The 27,934-nt window shown below is 41.1% G+C and overlaps 2 protein-coding genes across 12 annotated transcripts; one reads left to right on the top strand and one right to left on the bottom strand.

Moving 5' to 3' along the window:
* Positions 1 to 254: 254 nt before the first annotated feature.
* snx1a (sorting nexin 1a) lies at positions 255 to 16,438 on the bottom strand. Of its 8 annotated transcripts, none has more exons than XM_080736306.1 (17): positions 16,235 to 16,438; positions 13,299 to 13,835; positions 13,176 to 13,256; positions 12,500 to 13,133; positions 11,446 to 11,579; positions 11,202 to 11,268; positions 10,915 to 10,958; positions 10,404 to 10,545; positions 8,916 to 8,994; positions 8,147 to 8,222; positions 7,517 to 7,630; positions 6,946 to 7,039; positions 6,342 to 6,547; positions 5,696 to 5,839; positions 5,312 to 5,392; positions 4,962 to 5,033; positions 255 to 3,310 (listed from the first exon to the last, which is right to left on the bottom strand). In XM_080736306.1, exons 1-17 carry the CDS (start codon positions 16,361 to 16,363, stop codon positions 3,260 to 3,262), a joined length of 2,685 nt encoding a protein of 894 aa, XP_080592432.1. In that variant the 5' UTR covers positions 16,364 to 16,438; the 3' UTR covers positions 255 to 3,259. The 8 variants fall into 8 exon arrangements, with proteins under 8 accessions (XP_080592432.1, XP_080592434.1, XP_080592429.1 ...); XM_080736308.1 differs by lacking the exon at positions 13,176 to 13,256 and adding an exon at positions 13,257 to 13,298 and having other exon boundaries at positions 13,338 to 13,835; XM_080736303.1 differs by having other exon boundaries at positions 13,176 to 13,835.
* On the top strand, positions 16,324 to 27,727 carry sv2 (synaptic vesicle glycoprotein 2). Of its 4 annotated transcripts, none has more exons than XM_080736310.1 (14): positions 16,324 to 16,443; positions 17,520 to 17,630; positions 18,651 to 18,749; positions 19,436 to 19,597; positions 21,922 to 22,084; positions 22,843 to 22,964; positions 23,134 to 23,297; positions 23,495 to 23,575; positions 24,103 to 24,180; positions 24,467 to 24,555; positions 24,775 to 24,905; positions 25,504 to 25,599; positions 26,191 to 26,350; positions 26,993 to 27,727. In XM_080736310.1, the coding sequence occupies exons 2-14, from the start codon at positions 17,543 to 17,545 to the stop codon at positions 27,174 to 27,176; spliced, it is 1,617 nt and encodes a 538-aa protein (XP_080592436.1). In that variant the 5' UTR covers positions 16,324 to 16,443; positions 17,520 to 17,542; the 3' UTR covers positions 27,177 to 27,727. The 4 variants fall into 4 exon arrangements, with proteins under 4 accessions (XP_080592436.1, XP_080592437.1, XP_080592438.1 ...); XM_080736311.1 differs by lacking the exon at positions 16,324 to 16,443 and adding an exon at positions 17,199 to 17,291; XM_080736312.1 differs by lacking the exon at positions 16,324 to 16,443 and adding an exon at positions 17,224 to 17,301.
* The last annotated feature ends 207 nt before the right edge of the window (positions 27,728 to 27,934 follow it).

Here is a 27,934-nt window from a genome sequence, read left to right as displayed (position 1 = left end):
TAAACAGAAGATATTTGACGATTCCTAGCTTTGTCTACACAGACTTCCCAAGTAGGGAAGACAAGATGAGATGGGGGATATTGACTTAGACTATATAAAACCCACCACACAAAACTAAATAAGTCAGAGAGCATACTTGGAATTCTACCCCAGCTCAACTTGCTTTGGGGAAAGAAAAAACAGGTTTTTATAAAAGGTTTTGATCCTCCACCTCACAAACTAAAACCATAATAATTCACACATCCAGCCACATCTATTGAAAATGTGTTTAATTTTTAGATTGTAGAAAAAAAAACATTTGTGCAAAGAAATATCAAAATTTAGTATGTTTAGTCGACAAAGAGTAACAGTGTAGCATTATTGCAACACAGCAGAAAATGAACATGAGCAGGAATTAAAGCTTGAATCTGTGACTCTGAATTTCCAAACAACCCGATGAACATACATACCACCACAGATCTGTGACCTGTGGGCCATAGTTTTGTTGTCAATTTAAAAACAGACACGCATTTAGGAAATATGGTTTGCTGAATTGTCAGAGGCATTTCACCCACAAAAAAAAAACAGTACAGTAAATGCACAAATTATAAAACGCTTCTCAAAATTACAAGGACCTTTCCTTTTTCCATGTAGTGTTAAATACAGCTCAGGGGAATCACGATAACTACCTCTGGGAGCTGATGAGCGTCAAATGACTACAATAACTTTTCTTAAGAATTCAAATACTCAATATCACAATGCAAACCATATTGAACATATTTGTTGGATTTTTACTAATGCAAGGACAAAACACAGCTCAGATGTACTACGAGTGAAATGCCCCATTAATCCTGTGCCAAAGAGTATATTTTAGCGTGTTTTTAACTGATACAACTGCCAGCAACATAACGTACTGTGTGACACATACAGTTCAACTAGGGTTCTCCCAACACATTTAAATTTACATCACAGAAAAAAAGGAGGGGGAAAAAGCATTCAGAATTAAAAAGGCACAGACTCATGTGGTTCTATGTGTCATCATTTGCACAACAGAAATCAATCATACTTAAAACATAACACCCAAATAGGTTGACCTAGATAGAATGCCACGCATAGCTTTAGCTGGGGGGGCTTACCAATTAGAATGGTTCAGCCTAAAACCCCCAGTAGTGGACCCCACCAAGAAAAATGGTATAATCCATAACTACCGCCCTACAAAGCCACAGAGCAGTAACTGCATGAGAACTATAATTCAACGGGGGGAAAAAAATCCTGTTCTACCAAACGCACTCTTGGAGCAGCATTTGTTTTTTAGTATTGATTATATAAGTGCATAATGGATGTGAAATGTAAACACACAGTGACCTTTGAAGGACAAAACGTAGTTACTACCATATGCCTTTGTAGGGAAGTGTAGACTCTACCAATATACATGTATGACACTTTTCATCCCCGCATTGGCAGTTTTTTTTGACAGTGAAAGAGAAGTACAACTAGTGCTTATAAAATTATCTCTCTAATGGAAGTGCTGTATTTTTTTCCTCTTTTTCCTCTTATCAAATCCCTTTAAATCACCAAGAGGCAATAGAATAAGTTGAATATATTCTGTTGAATATAAAATTGGCCACTTCCTTCATCTGGGTCCCCAGAAACATTGACAGGACCCCTGGTACACCTGGCATTAATGCACCCCTCCAATCCTGATGGCATGCAGAGATTATTAACCTGCATTACATTTACACATGGCTTTAAAATGGCTCTCGAGTAAACAGAGTATAGATTTCACACTTCTGTGTGATAGGGAAACTTGTCCTCACTTATTCTGGTAAGCACTTACATATCTTAAGAACAATGGTAAGCGATTGTGAAATCGCTTTTCACACGCATGTCCAGATTACAATTTTTGACACTACAATTTAAGAAGCAGAAGGCATTTTCAACCTGCTACTTGAAATTACACAATCTTATGTTTCTGTCACCTTTTCAAACGCAACACCATGTATCAGTCCTCAATAAAGGAAAATACCATTTATGTCTAATTGTCTCAGGGGCGACCTGTGGATTTCTTTAATTTAACAATGGCTACTATTTTAGCATGCTAAAATTCCAGGATCGGAAAGGCTGAAGCTTTAACTTTCTTGCCATGATGCATGTATATGCCTTCATCCATCGTTTCTTTTCTCTGATCTGTGTGAATGAAACATTTCTACAAACATGGTGGTAATGAATACCTAGTGTTCTCAAACCACGATTTACAATATACCCAGACGCCATGACACTTCTACTGACAACGTGTGTGTCAGTGAAAAGTTACTTGCGCCAGCAGAGCGTGCAAGTACTGCGTAGGTAGGTAGCTATGGGTGTTAAAGTCCGTAGCCCAATCAGGGACCTTCATTTCTGGCAAAGTCATCATTAACAGCCAATGAGCGACCAGCATTCCTGGCATCGCCAGTGGTGATGCCAGTGGTGAGTGCACCTCATGGCGAGTTTTGCTAGGGCAAAAGTAGGCCATATGTATGGCCTACTTGTGCACAAGACTTAAGTTGGCACCTCGACAGAGAGCAGTTATAGTTTCCATTAATTTGAAACTACAGCAGGTGACGGATGACATCATCTGCAGGTAAAATGTTTTGCTATCCACAGCCCGCCTCTGAGTCAGAATAAGTATAATGAAATGGTCTTATAGCGAGCATGACTAATGGCTGATAATATTGAAAATCTAACTATGATCCATGAACATTTAAACGTGACATTTCTTGTTTGGAGATTTAGTGAGTTTACAGTGTGATCAGCCAGATGATAGATTAATGTCAGGTGGGAAAGGGGCATATAGATTCATATGGTCCATATCTACTGAGAAAGCAGCCTGGTGTAAACGGTTAGACAATGCTGATGTCAGAAATCTGATTTACAACACATCATGAAAACATCCTGAGAACAACTCTTTCTTTCTTATCCCTTGTGGAAATTTGTGGAATCATTCACTACACCTTGACTTTGTGTGTATGTGTTTTCTCTATATGAATATTTTTTTCTCTCTTTTTAAGAAAATATTTGTGATTAAATGAAAAATATACAATTAATACAATAGAATACAGAGCTGTATGTTAAAGGTGATTATATAGTATATATAAAAGAAACAGGCTGATTGTATTACGTCTCCCTTTTACAACGCACACACAAATAATCCTTGGTTTGAAGGCAGAGAGGTAAAGTGTAGAAGAAGTGACAGCTTCTCCTGTGGTTCAGGAGAATTATAGACGTGATGCTACAGGAGAGATTAGGCAATGGCTTTGGCTTCTGGTAAGAAAGCCTCCCAGTACTTTATCAGCTAGAAGAGAAAAAAAAGGGTAAAGATAAAAAATAAAAACATTTAATTTAACCAGATCTAAAAAAGAATCTTCGGGCCTAACAACAGCAGGGAAATCCCACCGATATAGGGATTTTAAGGTTAGGATATTCACATCAAGTATGCGTATAGCCTTAGCAATACATAATCTTTGTTCAAAACAATCTTTCCGAGGGTTAGTGAAAGCGACTGCATACCAGTTGTCCTTCTGATGGATTTTGAATGGCAGTCAATGGTTTATCGTTCATAAAAAAATCACGAACACTGATCCAAACAATATCGCTTACGACTATTTGTCGCTATAGTTTAACAAAATTCATAGTTATCATGCTGTGTGAAATGTGAATGGCCCTTAGCATGTGACAAAATAGCAACCATAATTCTAGAATTGCACTGTATAATGGAGCAAATGTGCATAAAGCACTGTTAATATGGTTATAAGCAAAAGTCTAATGGTCTACAAATCTACTGAAACATTTGGTTGTAAATATGAGATTATGTATTACTGTAAATGATTTTGCCCTAAGAAAAAGACCATCAGTGTAATGCCTTCCATACAAATTCAGTGAACAAAAATGTGTGACTCCCATGTTGTGAAAACATTAGCAAGTACACTTACAATGAAATGTGTCTACATCTCACATTTGATTCCCAACACAAATTAACAGTCAACCCTTGAACCTTAGGTGTACTGTATTCATTGCAGAAAATTATTCAAGTAGGGGTGTCCGATATTATCGTCCGATATTAGCATAAAAAATCACAGCCAATGTGAAGTGAGCGGTGGTCGTGCTTGCATAACGTCTTCAGACTAGGATTTGAGTCTAGGATGTACAGGCTATGCTACACACACACACGTTTTGCTATGGCAAAACACTGAGGAAAAAGGCTACAGACACACGCACAGCCACTCTACGGAGCAGTTTACCACCGCTCAAAAATAATATCGGAAAATATCAGTATTGGTTTTTGAAAACCATCGTTTCTTTTTTTCTTTTCTTTTTTTTTTAACAGGACTTAAATCTCAAAGAAAGATGTATTAAGATTGATAATTATTTGTTAAAACTGTTGTGTAATAGTAGCTCATGTACCCTCCAGGAGCACTGGTTAAAGCCAATTCCAGTAGGGGGCAGTGGACAACAGAGACCATGCCAGACAACAAAGACCATACAGGAAACAAAGAACAGCCCATCACAAATGCTAAACAACACAAAGCATGATGGGATAGATAGCTTGACAGGAGAACAGAATAATTAGTATCTCTGAATGTGTGACATTCAAATGGTGATTTCTCTGCTTAAGGTTTTTAACTTGACTTCAGATCTATAAGCTGTAGTTTCTCAATCTAATTAACCAATCTCTCATTCTTTTGATGTGATTTTCTGCTTTCATATGAAATATGTGTGATGTTACCTGACAATTAGTTGACCTTTGGTGAAAAAGCCAGCATATATCGGCATCGGTTAATATCGGGAATCGGAAATGAACAGTTGGAAAATATCGGTTAGCTGTAAAAAAGTCAATATCGGACATCCCCACTTTCAAGTGATTTGAAAGCTATAAATGAGGGCACTGTGTGGGCCTCCTACATTCTTGTACATTGGATTATTTATTCCAAAAGACAGAAACTCACCTGTTGCTGAGACTGAAGCAAAGCTTCTAAGTATTTAATGATCTGTCTTTTGAAGTCTCTCGCCTTCTCTTTCTGTAACAAAAGACACATCACACACTGAATACATGAGACAATGTAATGTGGACCCATTAACCAAAGATTATGAATTAATTATGACCATTTGCACAAATCTATAGCACAATGTGTAAATATCAGCTTGTCTACATGGAATACATTATTATATTAAGAAAGGCATAACATACTCATTAAATTCATTAATAATTGTTTTAATTGTCTGCTGCATTGTAAAATCCATTCACCTAACACACCCCATGTATGAATAAATGTTTTTAAGGCATTCAATAGCTTACCTCAAAGCGGAGCACCTCTTTGCGTACAGTTGCAGATATTCTGTCAAAGTCTCTCTCATACTGAGTCACCTTACCCTCCCACTGGAAAGGAAAACACTTTAATTAATTGATTGAAATGCTCAAAAAACAACTCTAGTAAAGACATATGGTGCTCATGAAGAAATACAAAAATCCACAGAAATAGCCAAACTTGTCTGTCTTCTGTTTATTTGATCGTCTACCCATGCCATGACAACTTAAACATTGCAATCGGTTTCAGGTAATTGTTTTCTCTGTTAAGCTCTGGCTTTTTAGGTTAATCTCCCTGCCCCACCCAAGCATGCCTTGCTTAAGACATAACCAATTAACTATACACGTGTGTGAGCAGCATGAGTTGCGTCCTACATCTGAGATCTCCTCCTTGGCTTGCTGTAGTTTATCAGGTTTGTTGGCCCACAGCAGTTTGGCTTCGGTCTCCCTCTTCTTCTGAAGCATGGTCTGGGCATCCTGCCAGCGCTGCCATGCCTTCATTCTGTTGTCAAACGAACCCTGGGGGACACATACACAATATTCTACATTTTACCCCACCTCCATCTCAAATGTCATGAACAGGGGTGTCGCACCAAATTCTGGGCCCTGGGTACAAGGATTCACTGCGGGCCCCCCATGAATGTTCTTCATAGGGGGAGGGGGTTTAACCCACTTAGACTGGGAACGCATTATTTTGTGCTTTAACTATTGAAAAATAGCAGATATACAAGCTTGTAGATCTGCTATTTTTGAAAAATCTTGAAAAAGTCTTCCTTCTAAGGTTTTTTGAAAAAAATATATGTATTTAGCCACGGACCCTCATCTCAAAATATTTAGTTCCAGGGACCCCCCAGAAGCAAAATTTGAGTTACTAACGTTTGCTTAAAACCCCCCCCCCCATATTAAATATGACTATCCGTTTGTGACTCAAATCGCTCCTTATGTTTGAAGTTAAATGATTGCAGATTTTACTGTGTACCACATCATATGTCAGTTGTGTGTTGTTCTTTTGTGTGCGTACCCTGACAACTCCCAGCAAGCGGATGTAGTCGGCGAGCATCTCAGCGAGGCAGAAAGAGTCGTTAGCAGCTTGGTCCTGGTGGATCTGTTCCATCTTGTCTTCTACCTCCGCCAGCTGGGACAGCGCACGAGACAGAGCCGTGTTGTCCTCTGAACTGCCCAACATTGCTACACTTTTAGCAAACCCTGCTGTGTTCAGACACAGCTCTGGACAGGATGCACAAAAACAAACATTAAAATAATTGATCAGTGTAATTGTTTGCATTACATTCTTAACTGCATTTCCACAACCGCCTGTAAAGTACTGGTTGTAAGGTGTAGTGATGGGTCGTTCATGATCGATTCATTCAAAAGAACTAGTTCATCACCGTGAACAGGAATGAAAACATCCATTTCCTGACACTGTTACATACACGCTTCATTCATGGACCCCATCACCTCCCCCCGTACACAGGACGGGCTGTACACGCAAAGTAGCACAACATAGTTAATAATAACGCTCCCGGGATAATTCTTTTCACTAGACAATAGCGCTCAAACAGAATTCAAACGATGCTGCCACTAACGCTAATGAATGAAGGCGAATGTAAAGGGACGTGGCCAACCTTTTCTGTGGCCAACCAGAGAGTCGACCACTCCATGGAGCTTCCTGAACTGCTGGTCAGCAGACTCCACCTCCTGTAGTTTCTCCTCAAACCACTGCAGAACAACATAGCACCGTTATCATCAGCAGTGTATTGTAATCATCTGCAGTGTATTGTTACTTGTCACTGACAATAACAACATTTGCTGTAGAAAATAATAATCCTCAGGGACACCTGGTACTGCCGAATTGCCATCCTACCATGACCCTGTAAATGTATTTGTCTAATAAGTATCTAGTTTGATCTGGTAGGATGAAGTCTTTTGGGGGTTTTGAGAGAAATCGTGACTTCATTTATGTAACGCACTGCAGACATTCTGACATTTATGCTAAGCTAGCCTGCACACCCCAATAATATGCATGATGTTCACCAGTGTTGTAATTAAAAAGAGAACTTGTGGTTTGGGGCTGACAAAAGTGAATGACATTACGCTAAACCTCCGGCACGGAACATGATGGCAAACCCTACAGAGCAGCTCAAAATTACAGACTGAGGCATTCAAACTACAATATGATAGATATACTTTACTCACCACATCTGACTCATTCATCTTAATGGTCATCTTACTGACAGCATCTGATGCCCTGCTGATCATCTTCAGAAAACCTGCACCACTCAGAGCCTGAGTGTTCACCGCCCTGGGTAACTGCACACATGCACAAATGTTCCAATTTCAAGAATCATATATTTCCCCTTATAAATATAATATATATGATACACAGACAGATTGTGTGTGTGTGTGTGTGTGTTATATATACATGAATGCGTACATAAAATATTATCGTTAACTAAACAACAAACAAATTAGTACCCCCAGGAATCCGCAGAGAAAACGTTTTGATTCCGATTCCGCAGAGAACAATCCTGATTCTGCAAAGAACAATAACTACTCCCGCCCCTCTGCCGGCACTCTCGACTGTTATTCCGCGGACGGCAGAAAAATCTGCGAATGGCCGCGAATTCCGCAGGTGGCCGAGAAATCTGTGATAATTTCCGCGATCGCGGAATCGCGGATTCCTGGGGGTACTAACAAATGGTGTCTGTAAGGATATAACAATCAACAGTCTACTGAAAGGCTTCCAGGTCTGATAACAGGTTCAGTTAGTTAGACTGTAACCTCTGTATGTAGTGAATTTAGCAATGTAGCAAACATTAAACGTACATCATCTCTCTCCAGGAACTCTCTGACCTCAGGATCCTGGATGAGGGACGGGTGACACACCACCCTCTGGAGATACCTGACAGAGGAGACATCCAAACAAATGTATCAACAAACGAAGATCCCCCTCGCATTGAGGGAAATACTGTTCATTGAAGCATCTTTATTGCACAGCAATGTAGGACATACTGGAATTGGTCAAGGTGCAAGAACATGAAATGTAGGATAATAAACAATTTACAAGACAAACGACAATGTCCAAATTGCATTGTGCAAGATAAGGACAGGAAACACACAATATGCTGCGCAGTAGCATATTTTAGTGCAACATATGATTCTTTCCATTCTTTGCACAGTAAGCTATGCATGTCGTAGGAGGGGAGAGGAAGTAGCCAAACTATACCAGCTAGTTTGGTGCTCGTGTTGCCCAGGACAGGAGTTGGGACTCACTGGTCTAATATTTAAACCAGGGGTCTTCAACAGGGGGTCCGGGACCCCTAGGGGGTCCTCAGAGTTACTACAGGGGGTCCTTCAAATCTTTGTGTGCTAGAAACCTTTTTTGTCTCCTTTTTTATATTAACCACTTGAACCCTAGCGTCCATATTCGGAGAACTTAAGCCAAAAATAGCAGATCTACAAGCTTTTCGGCAAAGAGCTTTGGTGTAGAGGGGAAGAGGAGCAGTGTAAGTACAGAGTGAAAGGTCAAGTTTTTTTTACGTTGAAGACCCCTGATTTAAACTGTTCCCATGTTATTACTTCTCCTTTACATTACCTCTCCAACGCAGCTCTTCTTCTCTCAACAAACTCTGCAGATGAAGGGTCCTCCTTTCCAACCTTCAGCTTGGTCATTCCTGTCCAAAACAACATTTGATCTCAGACCAACCCATCATGCAAATGTTTCCAATATTGTATTTTAATATCAAGCATATGGAGCCTTTGCATGTTCTCCCCGTGTCTCCTAGGGTTGATACCCTCACAAAAACATGCAGTAATCCTGGTCTCAATAATGCCTCCCCCTGGCCAGCCGGGGCGCCTGATGGAGGGGGTAGGAACTGGTTGGAATAACGTGTTCCTTCCACGCGCTACGTCCATCCCGGGGAAATCCCCCGTCAGGTGAAAAGAAACAACTTGGACTACTCATGCATTGAAGGAAGCATGAGGTCAGTCTGTTGTCTCCCCAGGCGCGGCAGAGGGAGAGCAGAGCCCAGGATTACATAGGCAATTGGCACTGGGTGAAAATGGGTTGCAAAATCGTGGGATAAAAATTATAGAAAAAACTGCCGGATGCTAACTTGCATATGTTGAGCAATTTTCATAATTAGCATAATTCGATTTGTTTAGCATAATCCCCCATAATAATGGATAATGTCAAAAACTGATTGGCCGATTTGAACAATATTGGAGTGGTTTTGGGGGTTATTGAGGATGCTGAATCCATTTCTGACATTTTCTAAATTAAAAATGCCCGTTTTAAACCGGAAATGGCCGTATACCAACTGGAAAATCAACAAAAAAGTATCAAAATCACCCCACTTTAAGTTGGTAGAAGGCCATTTCCGGTTTAAAACGGCCATTTTGAATTTAGAAAATGGATTCAGCATCCTCAATAACCCCCAAAACCACTCTAATATTGTTCAAATCGGCCAATCAGTTTTTGACATATTATCCATTATTATGGGGGATTATGCTAAATAAATCGAATTATGCAAATTATGAAAATTGCTCAACATATGCAAGTTAGCATCCGGCAGTTTCTATATGCTGGGGACCCATACTCAACATTTCTAACATAAAACATTGGTGTACTCAATATGTCCGGGTTCACAATGGGGCTCTATGGGCTGGCAAGTACAGGTAGACTAAATTGATTTCAGACCTCATAGATGTAGAGAGTATAAGGTTCTATATAGATCTACAGAATAAAGATTTAAAATGGATCTATGGTATACAGATATATACTATAGCTCTGTATATAAATCTACATTATAGATCTATATACTGTATAGGTATATGCTGTGAATCTGCTGGTCTGCTATGTACATATTATGACTACTACCATTTTTGCACTTTGATCAGATTTTAACCTTGAACTGATGGATTTGCTGTGCATTACATTTGTATTATGTCTTCTTGTAAGAATGAAGACATTACATGTTGTCAGAATGCTAGTCTCCTGACCAGGTTTCAGTTGGAAAAAGTTTTGAATGCCAATGAGTTTGGTTAAGACAAAACAACATAAGTTAAAAACAACTCCACCTACCCAGCACACTTTTCTCTGGTGGGGGAGGGATAATGAAGCCGTTTGCTGAGTGTTTTTCAGATAGTTTCTCATAGAGACCCAGGAAGTCACTGAAACGCCTCCTCACTGTGAAGGACTTGTTCCTGAACATGGGCAGCGTGGTCTGGAAATACAGACAACACAAACACTGTTACAGATTCACTCCCAAATATGAACTGTTCCCTATTGGACTAATGGACTTCATGCCAAAACCCTGACCATAAATGTGTCTTGCTGTCCTTAAACCAATGTGATGACCCTGAAGCTCAAAATTCCAATTATGTATGTATGTCAGTTCAAAATAACAAATCATTGACATGCGCTGCTGTGTAAAGTGTTTTACAAGCAGTATGCTGGAGTTTCCAGGTCTGACAGAACTAGGCAGTGTTTTGTGAGAGTTGACTATCCTAACCTTATCTGGGTTAAACAGGAGGATAAATAAAGGTTGCATATGATATGAAGTTAAATGCTGTTCACAGAGACAGAGTCCTACCTGTGTAGAGACTTTGTAAGCCATGTAGGCGTTCATACCATCCCCTGAAACAAACACCACACAGTTGCTGAGACCAGGGTACGAATTCAGTTTGAATCATAAATGACGATAAATTCATGCATAACTTTTTGATTATTGAATAGAAACGTCGACCTCAGAATTTGTGAAATATATTGTAAGTCATTGAAATTTTAAGTGATTGTGTATTGCAATATTGATGGGTGAAGATTCGGTCATAGAGATGGGTCATATTTGTAGAACATAAAATAATACAGACTGGTTCTTACCTATCTTTTCAGGGTTGGTGATAGAGATGTTGGTCTCAAATTTATCTTCCTGTTCATCATCTTCAAGCTGAAACATTAGCAAAGAAATATTTTAACTCCCAATTTGTAACTGTGACTCAGGGGGATAGCGGCCTCTAGCAGCAGTGATGCTAGTACAATGTTATAGAATATGGTAGAATAGAGCACAATATAATATGTTAAATCTGAATAGTATACATTGAAATACAACAATAGAATAGAATACCTCCTCCAGAGTGGCAGGCAGAGGTGCAGACAGACTGGTAGCAGCAGACAGGGAGGGAACAGACACAGAGGGTTTGGTTGTTTCCTTCTTTCTGTCATTTCTGGGACTGTCCAGAGACAACTCCACTGTAGCTTCTGTTGGACAAACACCACAACACAAAATTTATTTCAATATTATTATTTTTTTTACTGTTCAGTGTTCATTAAAACATCAACAAACCGTTATATTTCCAAGCACTGGAATGCACTGCAGCAATGCATTTCCTCTGTGATGACAGGGAGGTTTTAAGCAGGAAACAGAAGAGAGAGGGGTAATGGCAGCAATATGAAGATGACTTGCTGGAACTCATGGCATTGTGACTGGGTCAGACAAACACCCTGAGGTAATAAGACATTTATCTAACTAAATCCCTTAATCAGATGATAAAACATCTTGTGACACATGTACCCTTGCTAGTCTGGGAAGAGATCCCACCACAACTTTCTCTTTCCTACACTGTCTCCCTATCAGCTTTCCTGTTTCAGTCTTACTCAGCTTTCCTGTTTGTCTCTCCCACATGCATCTCTCTCAACTGTCCTACCGTCTGCCTCTCAACTTTCCTGACACCATCTCCCTCTCAGTGTCTGCCTCGCCTTCCCTCTCAGCTCTCCTACACCATCTCCCTCTCAGCTGTCCTAGTGTCTGTCTTCTTTGTAGATTTCTTTGTAGATTTCCCACTGTCAGTCTCACCAACACCATCTCCCTTTCCATTTTCCTGTCTTTGTCTCCTATACGGTCATTCTCTCAGCTTTCTTACAATTTGTCTCTCAACATTGGCTCCCTCTCAGCTTTGCCAACATTTGTCTCTCTCGTATACCATCATCCTCGTAGCTTTCTTAGCCATCTGTCTCTGCTACATCATCTCTCTCACAGATTTGTGTTCCTCTCAACTGTCCTACGGTCTGTCTCTCCTGCACGGTCTTCATATCAGTATTCCTACTATTGTCTCTGAAACTGATACTATAAAATACAGGGAAAGTGGACTGCATTGCATGATGTCCATTGAGAGACCTACCAGCAAATATGTCCGCGTCTTCTTCAGAATGAACCCCATTCGTTTTGGAGGTGACATCACTGCTGGTGTTGACGATGCTGGTCACAGTGGCAACGGCTTCTTCTGAGAAGATGTCTGTTGGCTCGTCACTCAGGGGTCCAGCCCCTAAATCACCACTGCCACCGAGTTTGGTTGAGACCAGTTTGTCCCTCTGCTCGTGCTCGACGCTGTTGGCAACATCAACAGTCTTCTTTATGGGAGCCGTAGTAGTGGCCCCGAGTGGTTCACTGAATAGGTCCTCATCTGGTTCATCGAAGATGCTCTTCTGTGGCAATTTGGCGGACTTGGCCTGCAACGGTGCTGTGAACAGGTCACTGGGCTCATCTTCGAACAGATCGATTGGTGTCTGAATGGCTGTTTTTTTCACTTCTGTGACTGTGGGCTGGGGCGCACTTGTGACGTCCACCACCAACGGATCGATGACCTCACTGACAGGAACAAGCGGAGGCGGTGTTATGTCATTGGTGGGTAAATCGCTGATAATGTCCAATAGCGGAGCGCTGGAAGGTTCTTTCACCTCCACGTCCAATAGAGGAGCACTGGAAGGTTCTTGTTCTTCCTGGTCCAATACAGGAGCACTGGAAGATTCTTTCACCTCCTCGTCCAATAGAGGAGCAGCACTGGAAGATTCTTTAACCTCCACGTCTAATAGTGGAGCGCTGGAAGATTCTTTCACCTCCTCGTCCAATAGAGGAGCAGCACTGGAAGATTCTTTAACCTCCACGTCCAATAGAGGAGCAGCACTGGAAGATTCATTAACCTCCAGATCCAATAGTGGAGCGCTGGAAGGTTCTTTCACCTCCTGGTCCAATAGAGGAGCACTGGAAGGTTCTTGTACTTCCTGGTCAAAGACACTGCCTGGTGTGTCAGTGATGGTGCCTTCAGATGGAACTTCAGCTGCAGGTGCTGTTGGGTCAACGGTGACATCCTCAGCTTCTACCAGCGTCTCCTCTCCTGGAGCGTCACTTTCATTTCCCAACAGATCAACAAAGTCATCTGACGGCTCGTCTGAAACCTCTTCGGTCACTGCAACTTTCTCTTCTTCTGTCGTGGCACTTTCCATTATGGCAACCGCATCACTTGGAGAATTCGCTTCACTGCTCATCAGGTCGACAAAGTCATCTGAGGGTTCACTGGTGGCCTCACTGACTGCTGGCTCATTAGCCGAAAGGCTGCCAAGGTCGCTCAGTGGATCATTAGGTGACTCAGGGGAAATGGTGTCAGGTGGACTGGTTATAAAGTGGTCTGTTGGCAGCGCAGTGTCCATTGTGATCAGTGGAGAATCTGGAGATTCAATCTATGGAATAAGGAAACATTAATTAATATAAATGCCTCCTGATGATGGTGGATATGCCTTCTGCCTCCAAAACTCTCTAAATGTAATCGCACAGGGGTTAAGACCATGTCTCTAGAGAATCACATGCCATGCTGGGAAATTAAAATTTAAATCTCTTTCAACTGTCTTTATACAGAATTAAATAAAACCTGGGGTCAGCAACCTTTTCAAAATGAAGTGCCATGTTTTTATTTTCTAGATGGTCTGTGTGCCATGTCAACGTAAATTCTAATGACACCCCATTCTGACATATTTTGATTGTCAGGACATTGTTATAACGATCATTAGACTCAGAGCCATTACCTATCTATGTCCCAGACTCCTTCCCCACTGGTCCCCAGTCAAAGTTCAGAATTTCAATGAATGTAGAATTATGTGCAGGATGTAATTTGCTGCAAATTACTTTCGCAGCATATTATTAATTGACCACGTTCAAAACAATATTTGATTTTAAAATATAAATCCTCTCTCTCACACTTCTGCCAGTGTGCCAGGGATCACCCTCCCCTGTGCCAATGTTGTCACCCGTGACTAAGGTTGCCTACCCCTGAAATAAAGCTACCGTAACAAGAGAGCTTGCTCACAGTATGCAGTCTCCTGCATAAATATTAATACAATTTTTAAATATATATATATATTTGAACTGAACATTACTGGCATGTAGGAAGCAGACGCAGAGAATCCACCAATAGATATCAGTTGCTCCATTTCAAAACATCCCCATTAGATACTGTAGGTCCGTCACTGCTGACTAATCAGTTCCACGGAGTGCAGAAATCAAAGACAGCAACTTTCCAATCTAGCCTCTGAACTTTTCACTGTCAGCCAGAAGTCAAACATCCGGGTTCTGACCATGTGACCACATCTGAGACTCACATGACAGGAGGTTGAGCTCTGCAAAACTACTTTTGCCTTTGACTGTGTTTAAAGATGCACATTTGGTATGTTGTGCTTGGGATGTGCCTAAAACACACCTTTGAAACTTAGAAACAAGATATGTTGTTGGTTATAGATTAAGCTTTTAAAGTGCACTGTACATGGCATGTACAAATCAAGGTGGTTCTAAATACTGTGTGCTTGTATGCTTCAATAATCAATATTAAACATTCAGCTACAACTTGGATACTTTTATAACTATGTCTGTTAAACTTTTGTAAACTATATATATAAGCTATAACATTGTCACACTTGATGTAATATTATGAGAGAAAATCCAGCCTCACAATCATCAACTTGGTGATTGCCTGAGCTTAGCCTGTCAGCCCATTCTGACAACAATTAGACCCCACGGTAAATTACGAAGTCGCTTAAACCACTCAAAACTAAAGTCAAACATGTCATTGACAGGATGACAGCAACAACAACAAACTATTACAAAATAACTGCTTTATTGATTTCATCTTTGACTCGATATGTAAAGCTCAAACGTGGATTTGGTTCAAATTGGTGGCTAAGTGGCTAAGAGGGTCAGATCTTTAGGAAATGCCATTGCCAATGCCAAAGATACAATCAATCACCACCACCGTTACACTGACTAGGAAGTAACGTTAGGCTCGGTTACCTGTCTAGGTAAAAGACCTAGGTAAAAAAAAAAAGTAAAAAAAAACCTAATGACAACAACAACACGCCTGAGTTCTAAGACCACGACATGTAACCTGGATTTTAATAGATCAATCACGACTCACTTGCATAGCGTAATCTTAATTCAAAGCGAGGAAAAACAAAGTCAGAGACGAACAAAGTTAGCTACATATCCAGAGAATCAGTTGCACAGATTTGATCAATTAACGTTATAAAGTTGTACAATTAATTGGCAATAGTTCGCTACGTGTTAGAATTCAAATAGACGTTATTACCTGGGCTGTGTTAGTAGTGTCTCGTGAAAATAACGTTTACAACTTAGCGAACATTTCCCCCATAGAAGTGTCTGGTTAGCTTTATTGCTAGAAGCTAAAGTTAGCTCGCAGATAGTAGTACGTTAGCCTAGAATAAATGCCATGGATGCATTAGTGACGTCACAAACAACCAGTGTAGCCGATAGTGTCGCGTGACCCTTTCAACAACGGTCGCCAGTACTCGCTACACAAAAAATACGCGTTTCCAACTTTAAAAAAGACAAAAATAAAATGTACTTTTTCCCCCGTCCGAAAGTTCAAAACATTAATTGGCGTTAAAATTGTCGCAGTTTTGAGGTTGAAAGGTGTCTGCAGCACTTCCGCCAGATGACGGTTGCTTGTGACGTCACTGCTCCATCCTTGGAATCTTTATCACGTTAGCCAGCCAGGTTCAGTTGCCAGGAAGTTGGCAGTTAATTAATGAACATGCCGATCGATAAAAAGGTTCAAAGTGACAACACGTACTGCACTTGTGAAAAGGTCGTCTTCTTCCGCATCGTCGTCGCTGTCGCGGACGCCGACTCCTTCGGACTCCGCTTCTTGGTCCTCTGAGTCGGGGAAAGGAGGTGGACTGCGCTCCGAACTGGTCGCCATCTTCCAAATCTTTAAAACACCCACCGTTCAGTTTACACACAGGGTCCGCTTCCCTTTGCTGAGGAGTGTGTGACAGCCCGGTGGGTGACCTATCGAATTCTGTGACTTCAGAGTTCAGACTCAGAGTCCAGGCAAATCTTAGCAAATTGATAAAAACAACGAATGTTGTCAAAAGTGCTTTGAAGACAAGTCATATCAATATATATTTTAAGTACAAATAAAACAGGATTCGTCAAATAAATACCTAAAATAAAGACTAATGAGATGACCATTTGATTTGATTGTCAATGTCATGGTCCATCCATGACAATCAAATAACTGACATGAAAAACAGAGATAAGACGTTTTAGCCTGGAATCCAGATTGCTACGTACTACGGCGTTTTTGAATCAGTCTGGATAAGACAATTTCTCCAGATTAGTGTTAGAAATCTGTTTATTTTCTTTTTTTATTTTTTTTGGTTGTAGGCTTACTGTCATTTGACATGCATTTAGGTCAATTCTTTCTAGAATTCAAGTACCTGAACCTGGTACTTGATAGCCTATGTCAATGTTATATGAGATACATAAAGTGTGGTTCCTGTGGAAATAAGCCTTGGCTTTCTAGGATCTCCTTTTAGTAGACCTTGTACCAGTGATTTGTGCTGTCATGAAACTGTACTTTTTTCTAATGCAAACTTCTAATAAATTCTTCAGTCAATCAATCAATCAATCAAAACCCTTGCTTTATATTTATTGGATGGTGATATGTGCTGAACATCTTGCCCTTTTGAGTCACCGAATTCGACAGGTTACCAGTTGCCGTGTAGTATTTGTTACGTTCCATGGGTCGCGCCGCGAAGACTGAGCTCAGGTGTAACAAAACACTACTAAAATCAGTGATACTATGTAGAATTTAACTCAGATTTTGGACTCTTGTCCATCCCCAGGTATCGTCAGGTACATTGTCTTGGATGATTTATGTGCAGGCTACTTCCTGTTTTTAGCTTTCGTAACAGTGATTTTTAGATCGCGGGTCGGGGCTGTTTTGTTGTTAACTTGTTAGCCATGTCAGCCAGCTGTTTCATTCATTTTGGTTTAATATGTTGGAGTATGATGGGGTTGCGGTGTCAGCTGTTGCACAGATTCTTGTGACCAATCAAATTCTGTGACTCCAGATCGTACACCCCGTGCACATTCGATGTCTCGGCGCTTGCAGTCCGGTGATGCTGAGGCACGCGAGCCACTTCTCATCGGTGATGACCAGAATCCATCAGACTCAGATGAAGGTAGTGAGCAGTGAGCTCTATTGTTGTGTCAATCAATTGTTGTTGTTGTTTGTCATCATTGCTGTTGTAGTGTATTTTGTTTCTCAAATTGCTGTCAGGTGAGTCCCTCAGACATGACAGTGGGGATAAAGCCTGAATGTTTAGTATTTTTGGTTTTATTTTTTGGTGGAAAACATACATTTCAATAAAAATACAATCTTGTGACTGTTTTTATTTCTCCATTTTTATAGTTCATACAGGAGGGGAGAGAATATCATATTTGACCTAAAGTAGCCTACTTTATGGTTATTTCAAAAGAATAGAGGTCGGTTAGCTTATCTTTGTTTTAACTTTCACCCTCAGAGAAGAGATGAGCCATGCTCCACCCCGTCATTTACTGATAATTTAACTGCCACTTCAACATGAACCTACAAGAAAACTTGTGTTTGAATCACTGACATCACTGAAATATTTACAGATCATATAGCAGCAGATTCTAGAATTACAATCTCTCGTACATGAGGTGACAGTGCCAGTGCAGAATAGGGATTCTATGTCGATATTGTGATATGAGATTAGATATCATCTGAGATTTTATATATAATGTTGTGATATATATGGCATAAGCGTTATCTTTCCTGGTTTTAAAGGCAGAATTACAGTAAAGTAATTTTAGGAACTATTTGCCTTTCCCGATTACTGATGATTATTTATCAAAATGTCATTGTGTAAATATTTTGTGAAATAAACAAAAGTCATCCTCACAATAGTGTCACATTATATCAGGGTATTTATTTTATGTTTTCAATATAATATTTTGTCACCTAGCACCCAATGGAAACAAGCCATAGGCTTTCTTGGGTTTGAAATCCTCTTAGACCTTGTATTGAACTGTAATTTTCCTGTGCTTTAATTTGCAAACTGCTAATAAATTATTCAATCAACCAATCAGTAGCTCCTACCTTTCCTTTAAATATGTATAGGCTTAACTTAACTGTGTGTGCATGCGTGCGTGCGTGCGTGTGTTTGTCCACTCCACAGGTGAAACCATTTTTGATAGGAGCACAGTAAGCCACACCAGTGATGCTGAAGGGAGTGCACAAAGGAAGTTAACATATGAGGAAGCCGTTGAAGAAGCAGGTAAGTTGATGTGTTATAATATTTGTAGATGTTAAAGTTAGTCATCTTTTATTTCAGTTTTACTTCTCTTTGTTTCTGTGCAGCCTCGTGTAGCCAGGCCTACTCATCTGTGAAGAGAAAAGCCTGGTTACGAAACTCACGAAAACTTCTCCCGACCCTTTGGTTGCGGTCGTAATAAACAATATCCAAACAAAAACATGGATTCTGACAAAGTTATACCTACCTATTAAGAGTGAGTCAGCAGCTACAATCTATTTAAGTTTGTTTCGCTGGCGGATGTAAACACAACACCCGAGGGAGCACACACAATGATCTGATAACACAAACCCATAAGACAAATATGGGTAAATTCTCCTTCTACAACACTGCCACCCAGGTGTGGAATTCCTTGACTACCTCCCTTAAAACATGTAGCTCGCTGGCATCCCTCAAAACTGCCCTGAAAACTCACCTTTCAGGAAGCCAGAGAAGGAGGTAGTTATCACTTCTCCAATAGACAGGTGAGAAGTTTGTATAAAACAAAGACTCAGTCATCAACCTCGGCATATCCAGAACCATTCTGGCTAGCCATCGTCAAAGAAAAGGTCCTTTTCACATGACTGGAGCTCGAGAGACTAGAGCTCAGTTAGTCTGTTCTTGAGAGACTAATCCAGAACTAAACTTGAAGGTTTTGTTTTTGTCCTCAGGTTTTGGGCTGTTCCATGTGTTGCTGTTGCTGGCGTGTGGTTGGGCGAACGCCAGCGATGCTGTGGAGATACTGTGTGTCTCCTTCCTCCTTCCTACCGCACGATGTGACCTCCTCCTCTCCTCCTCTGACATGGGGCTGCTTACTGCCAGCATCTTCCTCGGTTAGGGCTCGAACACACTGTACGATTTTGCGTGGTCGGCGAGTCATCAGATCATTAGAGTATTTCACACTGCACAAGTGACTTTCTTGAAATCGGCTCGTTGTGGTTTTCGCCGACAAGATTGATCACCGACAAGGGTTCACACACTGCCAGATATTTCACCAGGATGCATCCCCGATACATAGCCAATATTACATTTGTTTTTGGAGCGGTGAAAGCGCTCCCAATCGACAGGTATGTCTGTGGCTGGCTGGCTATGTGGCTGGCTGGCTGGCTGGCTGGCTGGCTGGCTGGGTATGTCCGTAGCATGGCAATACCTTGAGTGGCCACACAAGTTAAAGGAGGGGCGCTGTTGTGCAGGCACACACACACACACACACACACACACACACACACACACACACACACACACAGATTCACCGCTCCACTTCGAACCGAGGTTTGATTTTTATTCTAATTTGTGCACGAGACCCCCTGTTGAAGACCCCTGATCTAATGGCATTAAAGGAGTAGCCTGGTTAATAAACCAGACTGCACAACACCACCCCCTGTTGGTTGGTAATGGTGGTGTTGTGTAGTCTGGCCCTTCACATTAAATAAGCTTTTTCCACCAGCCCTGAGAGAGGGCGAGCCAATCAGGGCTGTAGGCTTGGGGCAGGTGGTGGGTGGTGGCCTAGTTCAAAACCATTCAGCCAATCAGGCGAGTCTGTGTGTATTCAAACACATTCCCCCCTCCACTCTTATTACAGACATCAAACAGATTGTAGTCTTTGATGCTTTCAGTGACTAACGAGCTATTGACACTTGTATGGCTCAATCAATTACAGCAGCTCACAAGCCCTTTGAAGTTCAGAGGGAGCAATTAAGAGCAAGTCAACTTAACATTTTTTTAAACCACCCCCTGCCCGCCCCCCCAGAAGTGGAATGTCTGCCCGAAATCTCAGACTCTCTTCCCAAAACGAAGTGTGTGATATAGTCTGACGCTTGCAGTCAGGCTATTAAAGGAGCACTGACAACACGTTTTTAGACCAAACAAAAAAATGTGTTTTAATGCTATTAACACCTTGACGTCCGAAATAGAATGGTGGTTGGTAGATTAGCCGTGAAATTTCTATTATTGTATTGTGATCTGAGACATAATATTATGTTTATAAACATGACCCCGCAGCCCCTCCATCTTGAACAGCGCCGCTGTTTTTTCTTTTTTTTTTTTTCCCAGGCCAGTAACTCACCATGATTTTCTCGATTTCCGTTGGGATAGAATGGGGGTTTTGGCCGATCGTCGATGTCCCCGTGCGTTTCGCGTGCGTGATCCTTTCACGTAAATGTCCCCGCAAATAGTCCATGTGTGACTGAAGAACAGAACTGAAAAGTTTCGCTAGCATAGCCCCAAGCATGGCTGCTGTAGGAGCTCGAGTGTGCAGACAGCAAACGGATGGCTGGGAGTAGCCTTGGAGAAGGAGAGGCGCTGACGTCACCTCTGCTTCATGCACGGTCTGCATGAGCTATCAGTGCACGAGTGGTGACTAGGGAAGGTTAGACGATCGCCGATTTTCGGATCAAAAGCTTTTATTCCGGTTTTAAAGACAAAGTCCGGGAATGTACGACGTGGCTGAGAGTCCCTGGGGGGATGTGCGATATAGTACGGTTTTAACATTAAGGGGCTCCCCGTGGCTTAGAAGGTGTTAAGATTTACACCTGGAGTTATAATACCAATAGATTGTTTCCTCTGTCGGTGTGTGAAACTGTGAATGTTTTGTTTTTATATATAAATGCACCAATTTAAAATGTGTGAAAGGGACTATATAGGAATTGCCATTATCTAAATAGGGGGAAAATAAACAAAGGTGTTGTAGAATTATCTGCTTACAGAATTGTTGCCCACAATGTAAGTTAATAGAACTTGTATAAGTATAATTCTCTTATCATCATAACTTCATTCTGAGCCCAAACTGTTATATTAGTTCAACCCTCAACTTAAACGAGTGTAATCTATTCAAACCTATAATTTGTGACTTCATTTAATGAGATTACACACATACAGGTTTGTTATTTTATCTGTGTGGTAGAGTATGTGAATACACTATAACTATCACATCTGTAATGGTTGGAATTGGTCTCCCTACTCGAGGACACAACTGATTGACAATGTCAATAACGTTATTTGAAGCATACAGTGCACTGCATTCGACACTAGACACATGCATTTACCAATCTCCATCAGGAGAGAGAGAGAGAGGGAGAGAGAATGACATAAAATGTATTAATTGCATATTTATAATTTGTCTCAATTTGACCCCTGTGTGTTGGTAATGTCCCCATAGGGATGATGGTGGGAGGTTACCTGTGGGGTTACCTGGCTGACCAGAGGGGCCGTCGCAGAGTCCTGGTGGCGTCTCTGACTGTCAATGGGCTGTTTGGAGGACTGGCCAGTCTGGCTCCGCAGTTCTGGCTGTTCCTGCTTCTGAGATTCATCAGCGGTGTTGGGTGAGGAACGCCACACTCAGGGGCGCCACAAGGGGGGGGAAAGTGGGACTGAGTTACTAGGGCCCCAAGGTGGAGGAGTCTCAATTATTCTATACTTTAGCAGACAGCTATTGAAAAATAGCAGATATACAAGCTGCAAGATTGTAGATCTGCTATTTTTGAAAAGTTGTGAAAATGTGTGCAAATCTTTGAATATATGTATTTTTTGAAGCAAACATTTGTAACTCAAATTTTGATCTGGGGGGTCCCTGGAACTGAATATTTTGAGATGGGGGTCTGTGGCCAAATACATATCATTTTGGGGGTCCTTCACATGAAAATGTTTGAGTACCACTGACATAGAAACAGAGGTTTTTCAAAAAACCTTAGAAGGATTTGAAATACCTTAGAAGCATTTGAAATATTCAAAGACTTGCACAAATTTTAACGATAAAAAAAAAAATGCAGATCTACAAGCTTGCAGCGCGGCACTCGGTGCCACACTGTGAGCTTGTATATCTGCTATTTATCAATAGTTAAAGTACCCAGGGCCCAGCATTTGGTGCAACACCCCTAGCCACACTCTACTACTTTACATTGGAATGAGAAGACTGACCTGTAACTGAATTGTCACAAGTTAAATCTTGCCAACCAGCGAATGTTGTGTTTCGTGAGACATTCCTCATTTAGACGATTTAACAGTTGACCAAGGAACAACATGGTTGATGTAACAAAATAAATCCCAGCATAGCAAGCACCTTTATTTTGTATACCTGTAGAGTCGGCGGTTCAGTTCCCGTCATCTTCTCTTACTTCTCGGAGTTCCTGCCACGGCTGAGGAGAGGATCCATGATCAGTGCACTGGCCACCTTCTGGATGGCAGGAAACATCTTGGCTGCAGGTTTGTCAGTCTCTCTGCACCAGAAAACACTTCTTAGTTGGCACGTGTATGGGTGTCTTTAGGACAGCAAAAGAAAAGTCTTAGTTAAAAGGATAAACTTCATTCATGCCCACACATGCACATAACAGCAATTATAACCTTTCTGTGGGTCTTTGTGTGCCCTCTCCAGGCCTGGCGTGGTTGGTCATTCCCAGGACTTGGGTCCATATTACCCTGTGGGGTCTGGACTTCCAGAGCTGGAGGTTGTTTGTGGTTCTCTGCTCTGTTCCCAGCCTCTCCTCGGCTCTCGTCTTCAGACTTGTGCTACCTGAGAGCCCAAAGTTCCTCATGGAGGTAGGAAACATAAAAGCACTAGCAGAGATCCTGGGAGCACATTTCATTAGAAATGCATTTGATCAATTGACAGCATTGGTATTCCTACTAATTCTATTAAGAAGAATGAGTAGGAATACAGGTCTATTTGTGACAGACATGGTAGAAGCAGTGTTTTCTGTGACATCTTCATAATAATGAGTTGTTGTGTTTGTCAGGCTGGTCGGGAGAAAGAGGCGCTCCATGTGTTCAGCTTAATGTTTGATGTGAACCACTGGGGTCAACGCAAGACATTCCCAGTAAGAATCACACTCTGTTCCACCATAATTAACCTTAATCCACAGTACAAATACATGTTAAAATGAATATGTAGGTTTTCTGGAGCAGTAAAGACCCAATCCATATAATCCAGTATTAAGCAGTTTTTACCTGTTCACCCACAGAAATAACTTGATTGGGCATGGTTCGTGCCTCTGAAAATTGTTTTTGATCGACCATGTTTGAAATACTGAGGTCCTTTTACATTGAGGTCTATCGTAAGCCTGTGGAACGGAATTTCATTCAATTATGCTTTTCATGTATTGCTGAATGATAATAAAGCTATGTATCTATGACGGTGACCGTTCTGCATGAGGTGGAACTTTAGCTTGCATTGATTGGTCGGCTACTGCTGTATCAGCCCCACAGTTAATATCAGTCATCATATTTTCTGTCCTTTATTCGCAGCCCTCACCCAGGGCAAATAGAGGCTGCTGGGTATGTGATACAATATCATTGCAGGAGGTCCCTGCTATTTCTTCAGTTCTCATCTCTTGGTGTTTCACAGATCGTTGGTCTGCGTACCAGAGCCACAGCTGCAGGAGATGCAGGACAGAGGCACGGTCTCTTAAGCCTTTGTAAAAAGGTAATAACATGTACATACACATGCAGTACAGTGCGTAGCCCTACAGTACATTTACTGTGTATTCATACGCTTTCAGGAGGCATGTTAATGCAAAGACCGAAACAGAAACAAGGAATTTATGTGAAAATGAAGCGGTGTGCTACTTTGTGCATAGAGTTATGGTCTTTAGTCAATAGCCATTGCTGTAAAGTTGAGTTCATGTTAACGTTGCGTTACGTTATGTTTTGTGGTCCTTGGCGATGATTTGTTTTATGATGTGGGTGTTTAATTGTGTTTACTGCTTTAGATGCTGGGACCAATCAGAGAGCTGTTTAGAGAACAGCTGAGGACCAGAAGCATAGCCCTGCTGATCATCTTCTACTGCATCTCCTTTGGGTGAGAAGACAACATACCACTGGGAAGGAATCAACACTGTAAATGTTTAACGTTTTCAACGCATGCAGCAGCAGAAACGCAACGCATGTCTGTTTTACTATATCACTGGTTCTCTGTGGGTTCCTTTAGGGGGGTCTAAATTGACCCATACAAGTCTGTAACTCTGACAGTGTGCAAATGTGTGTGTGCGTGCGTGCGTGCGTGTGTGTGTGTGTGCAGGTACTATGGTCTGTGGATGTGGTTTCCAGAGCTGTTTAAGAGAGCAGAGGATGGAGGAGGCTCTCCTTGTTCCAACGTCTCACGGCCCTCCTCCCTCAACAACCACACCTGCTACCCTGTTAAAACAGCAGGTAGCTTTCTGCTCCCACTCACTTTATACTATTATGACTCAATCAGACTGGATGTTATTGGACCAGCCCAATAAGCAATTTAATCTTAACAATACGATTTTTAATATTGTACAACTCTTATTTTACACATTCATATCTACACCAAAAGGTCCAAGTTGTTAAGTGCTGGAGTTCGAGAAAATGTTGGGATGCTCTGGTTACACCAGAGTGTGGTCTCACCATTACACAGTCCTTCTGTGAACTGTAAAAAGGTCACTGTCTTCCACTCTTTGTTTCGGGTCCTTTCTTCTCAGACATGAATTCTTTTATTCAAACCATTCAAACCAGTTTCATTCATGTGTGACATGATACGTTCCTTCAACAGTGAGGTTACTAGATATGTTGGCACTTTAGCTAACACTGAGCTCCTAAAGGCAAATAAAGGCTTTGGTAATTGTTCTAATGTACATTGTGATGGGCAGCTTAAAGTATGTATTGATATTGACGTGGTATTTTGTACAATAAGTATGATGATAATAACTTGATGTATACAGCAGGTTAGTAACTATGGATTTAAAATATAAATCCTCTAAATGTTTGATGTGTGTTCTGTTGTCAGTATATATGGAGGGATTTGTAACAGCAGCCTCCAACCTCCCGGGAAACATCTTCACCATTATAATGATGGACCGCATAGGAGGCAAGACACTGCTCTGTAAGTCTGCTCATCATCTTCACCAGTATCCTTTTATTTTCTTTCATATTCAGTCATCAGTCGATCACTGAATAGTGGCTACATTTACATGGAGTTAATGATATCATACTGTCAGGTTAGTCTACTGTCTAATATCATGATCATTATAATCTTGATAAAATATAAAACATAAATTAAAACTAAATTATCCAATCTCTATCCGATTGGAATTTCATACTGATCCAAAGAGGTGGTGGACAACCTTTGGTTATCCATTACCTAGCCATGCAAACTACTGCTTTTTCTATGTTCATTTTCGTCAAGCTGTCATTATGGTGACACTGTTGGAGCAAGTACATAAAGTCACTATCGTCATTTTGTGATATATCTTTGTTAGATATATATTCTGATAGCAAGCATTGCTAGAGTGTTCAGTAACAGGGGTCTTTATTAAACAGAAAATACATCGGTTCAGTTACCAAAATGAGATGAGAGGTTAGAGATTGTTTAGCAGTGTAAAACTGTTAATGTCTAACTTTAGCTGATTTGTGTGGGTATGGGTGTTGATGTGGATCTCTCTGTCTGTCTTTGTCTGTGTGGCATTGTGTCTAGTCTGCAGTCTGCTGATGTCCAGTGTGAGTGTGTTTCTCATTTACATGGTTCAGACCAAAGGCCAGAGTCTGGTTCTGTCCTGTGTGTTCAGTGGAGTCTCTGTCATCGCCTGGAACGCACTGGATGTTATAGGAACAGAGCTGTACCCCACACAGCTACGGTAGATTTTATTTTTATATTCTATTGTACGGTAGAGAGAAACAAGGTATATATAGAGAGGCATGTACACCCAAGGTAACATACATGTACATTAATATGCTCTTTTTGAGTGCTGCTCCTGTCCGGGCCCCCCAAAAAGTCTGGGCCCCCAAAAATGTCCGGGCTTTGAAGCGTGGCCTACATCTGGCCTACATCTTGGCATAAAGTGCTCAAAGTTTGTTGTATGTCCAGGGTCACATTGGCCAAGCTTCGCGTGAGGCTTAAGAAATGAACTCATACAGTAAATAGCACTGCTCACTTCACACTAGATCTAACAGACCAAGGGTCTTCAACAGGGGGTCTGAGAAGAGGTTTGGTGTAGAGGGGGAAAAGAGCAGACTAAGTACAGAGAGAAAGGTCAAGTTTATTAAGTATTGACAGTTCAAACTTCAAATGATAAATTATCTTAAAACACAAATTAACATGAATCCAAAATACACTGATGATTGTGCTGTCAAACAATGACACTACTGTATATGGAATCTATGAAAAAGCTGTGGGGGTCCCTGCTTCATCTCTTTCTCAACTAAGGGGTCCTTGGTCTGAAAACATTGAAGACCCCTGATCTAATAGACTATTCACACATGTCATTGGTCTTTTTCAGGTCCTCTGCTCTTGGCTTCTTCACAGGAGTCGGTCGCATAGCCGCTATCATGGGCAACATGGTGTTTGGGAGTCTGGTAGACACAAGCTGTGCTGTCCCAATCCTGTTGGTGTCTGCTCTGCTTCTGGCTGGTGGTCTGGCTGCTCGACTGCTGCCACAAACCAAACACACAGAACTCAGCTGATGAATGTGTGTTCATATCAGCTTGGTGGCACTGTTCAGTAAGCCTAGTGGAGCCCTGTTGTCATGGAAACACTGTGCTACCAGTCTATCCATGGTGATGATGCTTGGATCCTGAACAAAGTGTTTAAGCTTTGAATTCTGTGCCTTTTATTTATATATATATATATCGTCGTTGTCGGGTGGAAACCTGTCCAAAACCGTTAGTTTTGTATTTATCATCTAAAATGTATACTAAATTATGCGAGGCGTTGTGTGCTTGTAGATCTGCTGTTTTCACTAGTTTTGTGCGACAGCCTTGTATCTTTTGCTTTACCAAAAAACATACACATTCGAAACTTGGAGATACAAGGTTTCTGCCCGACAGTGACGATATGTATACATTGTTTTAATGTTCACTTGTTCTGTCTCATGAAAAGGCCAAATCTAATGTCTAGATATGTTTACTAGTCTAGATAAATATTGTATATTTCGAAGGAGTTGTTTATACTTTATACTTAATATTTAATATTTAGAAAAAGGAGAAGTGGATATTCCATATACTCCCAAATACTGTATTTTATTATTATTTTATTTTAATGTTATACTTACTGTAAAGTAATCAGCAGTGTAAATAAAGAATACCATGGGTTGTGATTATAAGCCAGCGTATAGTGACACTTGATGCTTGCCAACTGAAACACCTGGACAATTCCTAAATGTACCCATTTAGGAATTGTCCAGGTTCATAGAATTGGTTTAATGTGTTCCCCCTTTGCCAAG

The sequence above is a fragment of the Nannobrachium achirus genome (assembly GCF_963921795.1).
Source record: "Nannobrachium achirus genome assembly, chromosome: 11".
Lineage (NCBI taxonomy): Eukaryota > Metazoa > Chordata > Actinopteri > Myctophiformes > Myctophidae > Nannobrachium > Nannobrachium achirus.
The sequence above is the reverse complement of the archived record's forward strand: the minus strand, read 5'-3'. Positions and strand labels throughout refer to the sequence as shown.